General features: G+C 59.9%; 1 protein-coding gene across 1 annotated transcript; it reads right to left on the bottom strand.

Moving 5' to 3' along the window:
- Positions 1 to 1602: 1602 nt before the first annotated feature.
- LOC308226441 (corticoliberin-like) lies at positions 1603 to 1971 on the bottom strand (the record flags this gene model as incomplete). Its single annotated transcript, XM_080628141.1, has 1 exon — positions 1603 to 1971. One exon carries the CDS (start codon positions 1969 to 1971, stop codon positions 1603 to 1605), a length of 369 nt encoding a protein of 122 aa, XP_080484267.1.
- Between the last annotated feature and the right edge of the window lie 7576 nt (positions 1972 to 9547).

Raw genomic sequence — 9547 nt, 5'->3', positions numbered from 1 at the left:
CACTTTCCCTCCTTCCCACAATGGTCTGTGCCTTGGAGCCTTCCCAAGGAGGCCAGGACCCCTCTGGGGGCTGATGCATTGTTGGGAAAGGTCTCACACTGGTGCTCGTCTTCCGAGTTCTGGTTTCATAGAGTCCCAGCCTGTTTTGGGTTGGAAAGGAGCTTAAAGCTCCCCCAGCTCCAACCACTGGCACGGGCAGGGGCACCTTCCACTAGAGCAGCTTGCTCCAACCTGGTTCCATTGCACCCTGCTCCCCACTGTGGCACTTGGAGGCCCAGACTCACTGCGGGGCTGGTGAGTGGTGGCTCTTGGGGTCACTCACAGCAGCACTGGAGGAAGAGAGGCCCCGGCCAGGTCTCATGGTGCTGGTCCCAGCCTGGGGCTTGGATTGAGCCCATTTGTAGAAGCTGGGGGGGCCCAGAGGGAAATGTCCCCTTTGGCCCCCATGGATGGACCCCAACACTCACTTGTCCCACATCCATGTCCCTGAGTCACTGAGTCCCCTTCTCCTCCTCTTCTTCATCCTCTTCCTCCTGACCGTGTCCAGGGGTCTCAGCTGAGCCAGTCTCAGCACCCCCCCATCCAGCCCCATCTTCCCAGTGAGGGTTAAAGGTGCTCCCGAGCTGCTCGGGCTGGGGCCATTGCCTCTGCTTTAACAAAGCATTGCTCCCTCTCTGTGCAGCTCCACAGCTCCCACACTGACCTCACCTTCCTCACAGCGAGGATGCAGCTTCCCACCAACAACCAGCCCACAAGCGCTCACAGCATCGCAAGGAGCAGCTTTGTCCTGTGCAGCCACCAAGCTGCAGAGACCAAACTGGGGCTGAGAGCCCCAGCGCTGCTCTTTGGGGTATTTCAGCACTGGAGCTGCTGCTTAGTGCAGCCCTGGGGGGAGGATGAGGAGGATGAGGGACCTTCCGGTCCCTGTGGGATGCTGCTGTGTGGCTGCATGGGTGATGGTGATCGCTCATGGGTGATGGGGTCAGGGTAATTGTGATGGGCTCATGGTGATGCTGCTCCATCACAGGCTGCCGATGGGCTGTGCTGGGACACAACCACCAGTGCCAGCTCCAGACCTGACCCAAACCCCTTTTACTGCATGTGCTGCCCCATCCTGGTGCCGGGAGCTGTTTGTGCCACCTCACTTCTTACTGTGTGGCTGATGGTGGGTTTCCATATGCATGTACACGTGTGTCTGTGTGTGTCCCATGTCCCCATGGCTGCAGATGGAGAGCCGCGGGCTGCAGCGCTCAGAGCACTTTGTGCTGTCACTTCTCACCCATCTGGGATCGCTCCAGTTTGTGTCCGTGAGCGGTGGGAGGGACCGAGCCGCTCTGGTTGGTGACCGGATGCTCGGTACCCGGTCTCTGTGTCAGAGCATTCCCAAGCCCCGCGCCTGCCAAGGGGCTGGATGCAGCGGGCTCCGCATCAAGGATCCCTCCCGGGAAAGGGGAAGCGCCGAGCACAGGGGCAGCGGGGCAGGTGCGAGGGCGACTTTAATGCACAACAGCGCGATCAACGCACGGGGCGCAGCGACGGGACCCGGCTGAGCGGCATGAGCGGCATCAGCCCCCTCCCCGCTCCTCGGGGACCGGTCCCCCCTCACTTCCCGATGCTCTGCAGCAGGAGCTTGTTGCTGAGCGCCTTCTGCGCCAGCCTCTCCTCGCGGGACATGGCCAGGAACTCGCGCAGGAGGTGGAAGGTGAGGTCCAGCGAGCTGGGTTTGCTGTCCCGCCTCCGCCCGCCCTGCTGCGGGGCCCGCGGGGTGCGGGGCTTCGCGCTGGGCTCGGCCCCCCGCCGCTGGCACAGTCTATGGGGCAGGGGGGACGCGGTGGGGCGCGGGGGTCCAGGCCAAGGCTCCCAGGTGGGTTGGGGGGCCGGGCCCCACGGCCGCTGCAGGGGGGAGCAGGTCTCCGAGGACAGGAAGAGCAGGACGAGGACGGAGGCGGCTGAGAGCATCCTAACTCGCATCGCTGCCGCTCCGGAGCGGAACGCCTGTAAGAGCCCCCCCTAACCCGGACCCCCACATCCCCCCCACCGCTGCGGTCAGGGGGCAGCCGGGGGGCTTCACACCATGGGGGAGGGGGGGGGAAACACTTCACCCTAGGGATGAGACCCCTGGAATGAGATCCCCACCCCGATATAGGGACCCCCCTCCCCGCGGACCCCCCTTTGGACAGGACCCCCATGGGGACAGGACCCCCCCTCCCCGCGGATGGGACCCCCCTGCTCCTGGGGTTGTTTTCCCTCCCCTCCCGGGCACGGGACCCCCCCGGAACTCGGGACCCCCGGGATTTGGGACCCAAGACCCTTGTGAATGGGATCCTTCCCCTACCCCCGGACATGGGACCCTCTTCATCTCCCCGGGTCAGTACCCCCGGTGCTGTGCCCCCCGCTCGGCCCATTGGGGGCAATGGGATGCAATGGGGGGTGCTTACCGCTGCCGCCGCTCCCCCCGGCTCCGCTCCGCTCCTCGCCGCCCGCCCGGCACCGCGCTATATAGGGGCGGTGGTGGGACCCACGTGACCGCGCTATAGCCGGACACCCCCCCGGTACCCCCTCCCTCCATTGGCGGGGCGGCGGCCGCTGTCCGCGGTGCTGAACGGGCGGGGGGACCCGGGGAGCGACGGCGGCACTGGGGGGGACACGAGGGGGCACATGGAGGTACACGGGTCTATGGGTATATATAGGGGTATATGGAGGTACCTGGGTCTATGGGTATATATAGGGGTATATGGGTACATGGGGGAGTGTGGGGGGCACGGGGCTTTGTGGGAGTTAAAGATGGAGAGTCTGGGGAAGCCCACAAAGGAACATGGAGGGGAGGGTTAGGGGTTTGCACATGGGGGTTCATGGGGGTAAGAGTCGGGGGGGGGGGCACAGGGATTATGGGAATGAGCATGGGGGGATAGAGGGGTCTATGGGTAGGTGAGTCTAAGGGTACAAGGGGGCAAGGGGTGAGTGGTTGGGGGTTGTGTGGGGGTCTATGGGGTGTGGGGGGCACACAGGGTTTGAGGGGTGCTCCTGTGTGTGTCAGAGGGGTGGGGGGGTTTGGGAGTTAGGGGGTAACCAGGGGTGTGTGTGCAGTGTGTGTACATGTGTGTACCTGTGTGTACATGTATGTGCATGTGTGTACACATGTGAGCATGTGTGTGCACGTGTGTACCTGTGTGTATATGTGTGCATGTGTGTACCATTGTGTATATGTGTACATGAGTGTACCTGTGTGTGCAGGACTGACCCTCCATGTGTGACAGGGGTGCAGCAGGATCAGCGCCCAAGCCCCCCACTCCCATGGGATGTATTCCCATGTGCTCGGACACGGATCCCCCCTCATTGCTCTGGATGGAGCATCATGATCATGGATGATGGAGCATCATGGTCCGGGATGCTCACACGTGCACGGGGTCAGCCCTGAGCTCTGCAGGGAGAGTTTTTTCCCCAATGGTGCCAAATTCCTTTGGAATTTGGGTCAAAGGCGCCTCAGCTCCTCCGAGTGATTCATCCCCTGGTGCCACACAAAACACTTGGGGAGCTGAAACACGCCTCTGGAGCCCGGTTTTTCCCCTTCTGTGGAGTACAAGGAGAATCCTTTCCCTGGCCTGGTTGTTCCACACTTCTGGATGCAACCCGGGCTCCAAGCGATCCATTTGCCTCCCCCTGCCTCCCTGCTGGAGCTCCCATCACCGGGCACTTGGAGCTCCGCAATCACTGCATCGCACAGCAGTGCCACTGCCGCTAGAATTAAGATTCCCTCATGAGGAATAAACGCTTCAGAAGGGGGAAAAAACCCAAGCTCCGAACAAGCCGCCTTAAATAGAACCTGAATGGATGGCAAAGAGCATCCACATCCTGCTCCAGGTCAGGAGCCACCCCCAAAGCACCTCCTGCTTCCTGGAGGGTCACTGAGCAGGGCTGAGGGGTTTGGGGTTACCTGCACCCCTCAATGCAGCAGCCAAGGGGCGGGGGGGGGGGGGGGGGAAGCATCAGCCTCCCCCTTGCTTTATGCCTGGCGCGTTCTGCGGGTCCTTTTCTTCACTGAATCATCGAGAACGCTGCAGTTTCCTGTCCCCACCTGCGGCCGTGCTCAGCCTGGAGAAGAGAAGGCTCCTGAGGGTGAGACCTGAGAGCAGCTCCAGTGCCTAAAGGGGCTGCAGGAAACCTGGAGAGGGGCTTGGGACAAGGGCCTGTAGGGACAGGCCAAGGGGAATGGCTTTAACCTGCCAGAGGGGAGATTGAGATGAGCTCTTAGGCAGAAGCTCTTCCCTGTGAGGCTCTGCAGAAGGAGCACTCAGGAGGACCAGAGCCTGCAGCAGGGAGGGGCTGATGCCCAGAGCATCACCCGTGGGGCTTTGGGTACCACTCGGGCTCCAGAGGAGCAACCCTGTCCCTCTGGGCAGGGAGAGCTGCTCCTGCACCGACACCCTCATGGCTCGGAGCGGACATTCAGCAGCTCGGTTCATCCCTCACCCCCATGGCCAGCGCTGGGGCTGGTGATGCTTTAAGCCGATTTTCCATTCAGTCCATACACTTTAGGATTAGGCATTTAATTGTAGGGAAGACGCAGAATCCCACAAGTGGGACTTGTGCTCCTGCTTTCTTTGGGAGCTCAACTTGGAAGATGTTAAAGGCATGCATGCCTTTCTCTGCTCCCTTCGTACATTACTGACACGTTACTGAAGGGCCCCACCGCTGCCTGGGGACTCATTATCGTCCCTCTTCAGGATGTCACCATCTCTTGGGAGCAATGCTTTAATGATGCTTTAGGGATGCCAAAGTCCTGCCTTGGCTCCGAAGCTGCTGCGAGTCAGAGAGGTTCCCAATTAGGAGCTTTTAGCACCCGGAGCTTCGCCGACCGTGGCAGCTTCCAAGCTTCCAGCAGCTTCTCCTAAGGAATGGGTGGGATTTGCCGCCTACTTCACTCCTTGGCACTCACCACGGCCCTGCCTCAGCATCCCAAGCCAGGGTTCACACGTGTACAATCCCCCCTGCTCCTCCCCATCCATCCCATGTGTGTTGGGAATGGCCATGGTGCTGGTGGGGTCCGGCACTGCCCGTCCCGCTCTGGAGAAGGCATCTCATGGGCTGACGAACCTGAGATTGAGCCTCGTGTTTCACCATTCTCAGGTTAGACAGTCCTCGAGGTGCCCCTCGCTTGGGCAACTGCCGAACCCCATATCCCTGCCCCACATCCCTGCCCCACATCCCGAGCCCCACATCCCGCACCCCACACCATGTGCTCACCCGGACCCCCCAGTCTCTGAGGCATTTGGAAGAGAAAGCAGAGAAGCAGCCCCTTGGCTCTTCCACTTCAGCTCTTCTCCATCCCTGGGCTCTGCATGGAACAGCCCCTTCCCGTAGGGATGCTGGTGTGAGGCTGTTCTCCCCTTAGGGCCACCGCAGTGCATGGATCCAAGGCTGTTGCAGGGCAAAGGGGTGTCTGGCAGGGCTGAACCCCTGCTTTCCCCTTCATTGTCGTTCCCATCACTCACAGCAGCTCCCGGGGCTGTTCCTGGGCTCAGCATCCCGAGGCGCGTGCTGAGAGGGGCAGCAGAAGGGATGTGTCCCCCCGGGCTGGGGCCGTGCAGCCACGTGGCGGCTCAATGGCCGTGTCCATGGGTTCAGCAGCCCATGGGGTGCTGGATGCTCGGCTCTGTGTTACCAGGTACAGGGACTCTGCTTTTCCAATGGATCCTACATGAATCTCCTAACATCCGCAGCCACCTAGTCCTGGAGGAAAACTTTGCCTTCGCTTTAATGGGAGCAGAAAGGAAGGTAAGCACAGGAGCGTGGGGCACTCAAAATCCTGCCCCTACTGCTCTCCGGTGTGCATTTATCTCCTTATTAAAATCAAGGATGCCTGGGAATGCTCCAGCCTCTTGGTCCTCACATGATGGGAGCTGTATGGGAAGGCATTGACTGCACTTCATGGGTGATCGGAGAGGAGCGCGTGGAGCAGTTGGGTTCAGTGGCACAGAGCCCTGCATCCGGCTGCGTGGGGCAGAGACCAGCGCCGTGAGCATGGAGGGGCTGAAATCCCAGTGCCGCTGTTAAACTGGGACATGGGGATCAGGCTGGGAGCCGAGCCCTGTGTGGGGCTGCAGGGAACCAGAAGGGCTCAGGCACAGGCTGAGGGTTCACTCTGCACTAACCCTTATGGAGAGCTGGAAGCATCACTGATGGGGAGCCTGCCTGCACCCCAGGAACCCCCCCCAGGACCTCCTCATCCTCAGGCTGTCCTCATGTCTGATGCTCTTCCCTTGCTGCCATTCCTTGGGCCACCGCTCCAGGCAGGGAAGAGCAGATCCCCCTCCCCTCCATGCGAGCAGCAGAGCCTGTAGGGGCTGCCCTGGATTTGGGAACAAGGAACACAGGAATCCTCTGCCTGTGTCTGCAGGTACGAGGAAGGGGTCCCAGTTTGGCTGCTTCATGCAATGGGATGCTGAAAACGGCTTCCCTGGGGAAGGGGATCTGGGGCTGCTGTTTCTGGGAGCCTGATTTGCCGTGAGTGTGGAAAAATGAAGGCTGAAAGCTCCTCAATTGAAACGAGCGCACTGAGCGCACACCAGAGGGGAGGATGCTCCAAGCTCGGTGTTGACAAGCTCCATGCAAGCAGGGTTAGAAAGCTGTCAGCGAGAGGCACGGAGGAATCCGTGATCCATTTTCAGCCCCTGGCCGGGTTTCTTGCTTTGTTTGGATCCTGACACATTCCCACGTGTGCCGCATGGACTGGGCTGGATGCACCTCCAGGCATCCGGAGGCTGTTGCAATGGATTTGCTGGGGAGCAAAGGAGAGAAGAGCCAGGCAGGCACTAAGGGGATGCAGAGCCGCAGCACAGCTTTAGCTTCTCTAATACCTCTCCTGGGAACTTGGGCTTTTGGGGGTGTTTGAGCGTTGTATGGTCTTGCAGAGACAAAAAGAAAAGGAAAAGCCAAACAGAGCGAGTTTCCAACGTTAAGGTTTAGTAAAGATGGAGCAGATCAATGGGGCAGCAGCAGATTCCTCCTGATCCCCCCTGTTAGAATCATAGAATGATTCGGGTTGGAAGGGACCCTCAAAGCTCATCCAGTCCAACCCCCTGCAATGAACAGGGACATCTTCAACCGGATCGGGTTGCTCAGAGCCAGGGCTGGGGCAGCCACCACCTCTCCGTGCGTTACCCGCACTAAGGAATCTCTGCAGCTTTCCTTGGAGCCGACACTAGAAACCAAAGCAACCCCGAGAGCAGGTTTTGTGCGCATGGATTTGATGGGGAGGAAAGCACACGGGGTCATTCCCGAGGGGGTTTAGGAGCAGCTCATCAATGGCTGGTGCAGATTTGGGTACTTGCTGCCGGCACTGCCCAACTCAGCTGGTGGAAAGTAACCTCAGAGAAGCGAGGGGCTTCCAAGAGCGTTTTAGCTGGGAATTCAGGAATGGAAGGAGCATTCCTAATGCAGCAAGGAGCCAAGCAGGAATGGGGTGAGGACTCGATAGAACCATTGGGAACCTCATGAGGGAGATAAGGATGGTGCAGGGCAGCCCCTGCCTTACCTGCGAGTGCGCGGTCCAGGAGGGGAGGCAAAGCCCAGCTCCTCATCCCCTGGTGTCCCCTCTCCTGCACCCTGCCACCCCCGCGGCGTCTTTTATGGCCCTGCCCCAAGGCTGCCGCGCTCTGCGGGCTTCCTGTTTGCGCAGCGCGGGCGCTGGGGTGAACTTTCCATTACACACTGGACGGGCAAAGGGAAGGGAAGCAGCAAAACCCCCAAAGCGACCGAGCCCCAGCCCAGCGCTGCGCTCTGGGGGCTCTTTAAACTCCATCGTGAGTGAGAAAGTGCTCGAGGGCTGCTGGGGAGGTGAGGAGGGATGCGCTGGATGCGGGAGGTGCGGAGCATCCTCCGGTGCCTGGGTCCAGCCTGGGCATGAAGCTGCTCTGGGTGCCCTCTCCCTGCTCCTTAGGGGATGGAGCAGTCCTGTCCCTCATTTCCACCCTACCCATCAAACCCAGTGTGTTTCCTACGTGCTGCTTCTCTGAATGAACCAGAGCATGAGGCAAAGCTCCATCCTCCCTGTAGTCTGAGTCTGCTCCCTTTCCACCCTAAAGTCGCTCCAGCTCAGCCAGCAGACCCTCTAAGGAGACCAAACACAGAGTGGAGAGCAGCTCCCATGGCTTTAAGAGAGCAGATCTGGAGGGGACTGATGTATTTGGATCTTTCCTTTCTCCTACCATGCCCAAAGAGCTGTTTCGGCTGTAGAGCAGAGGGGAGCAAAGGAAAAGGTGGAAAACTGCCTGTCATGGAAATGCAGATGCTACCAAAGGGCCTCACTCTGCTCTGTGCTGATCCTTGCTATTTAGAGGGGGTAAAACACCTCAGGTGCTGCTTTCTGAGCTGAAATGGGGCTGCAGGGTAAGCAGTGGTGTCTGTGGATGGGGGCAGTCCAAGGGCTTGAGGACCTGGGTCTGCTTTGCTGCCTTCCTCAATGTCCCTTTCCAAGTGACCCTTTCCAATGGCAGAGGGGCTGTGGAGCCGCATCCGGCTCTTCCCGAGCTCTGTGTGTAAATGCTGTTATCCCTGGGCAAAGCAGCAGCACTGAGAGCTCGTCCCTCTGCACCATCAAGGCTGCAGTGAGCGCGGGAGCTGCTGCAGTACCAGCACCAGTGGTCAGTGCCGACCAGGGACCCACTGAGTCACATCCTTCACCCACCTCGGTGGTCCTGGTGTCAGAGCAGCTCCCGGCTCAGCAGGCTCAGGGTCCTGCTGGCGCACATGGAGATCTCCATCCTGTGCCCGAGCTCGGGCTCGCCTGCGGTCCCTGGGGATGGAATCGCACAGGGAAGCTGCCAGCCCAGCCCCATCCCTGCCCTGCCGCCCCATCCCTGCCCTGCAGCCCCATCCCTGCCCTGCAGCCCCATCCCTGCCCTGCAGCCCCATCCCTGCCCTGCAGCTCCATCCCTGCCCTGCAGCCCCATCCCTGCCCTGCAGCCCCATCCCTGCCCTGCAGCCCCATCCCTGCCCTGCAGCTCCTCATTTCAGGGCTTTGGTTTTCCTCCCTCTTTGGGTCAGATGAAGGAGTTTCCCCAGCCTGGGCTGCCCATGGACCGAGCTGTCCTGTACCGAACCCATCAGCACGGCTCAGGGGAAGGCTGCTCAAACCCTCCTGTGTCACCGCAGCCATTGCTTGCATGAGAAAGGAAGGGAGGGGACCTTGATGTTCTTTGTTTCTTCTTTCAGTTTATCAATAGCAGAGGAGGGATACTCAGGATCCAGGGGTTTTCCCTCTGTTTCATGCATTTAACACCCATGCTTTTCCCAGTTATCTCCATTAGAGGTGAACAGCAGTGGGATGTGCAGCAGGGCCGGTGCCTTTGGCATGAACCAACCTGCTGCTACCCAGTGGGGAACCCCACGTCTGCAGCCTGCACCCATGCGTGCTCCATGCTAAGTATGCTCTTCCCCAGCACAGCTTGGGATGCTATGGATCTAAAACAATGGTCAGCTAAATAATGTGGCTGTCTGTCTTCCTAGCTGAGGTGTGTGAGCATCTGCTGCTTTGTACCCAACACTT

Source organism: Psittacula echo (assembly GCF_963264785.1).
Source record: "Psittacula echo genome assembly, chromosome: 12".
NCBI classification, from domain to species: Eukaryota; Metazoa; Chordata; class Aves; order Psittaciformes; family Psittacidae; genus Psittacula; species Psittacula echo.
Note: the sequence above shows the minus strand (reverse complement) of the source record. Positions and strands in the feature narration are given on the sequence as shown.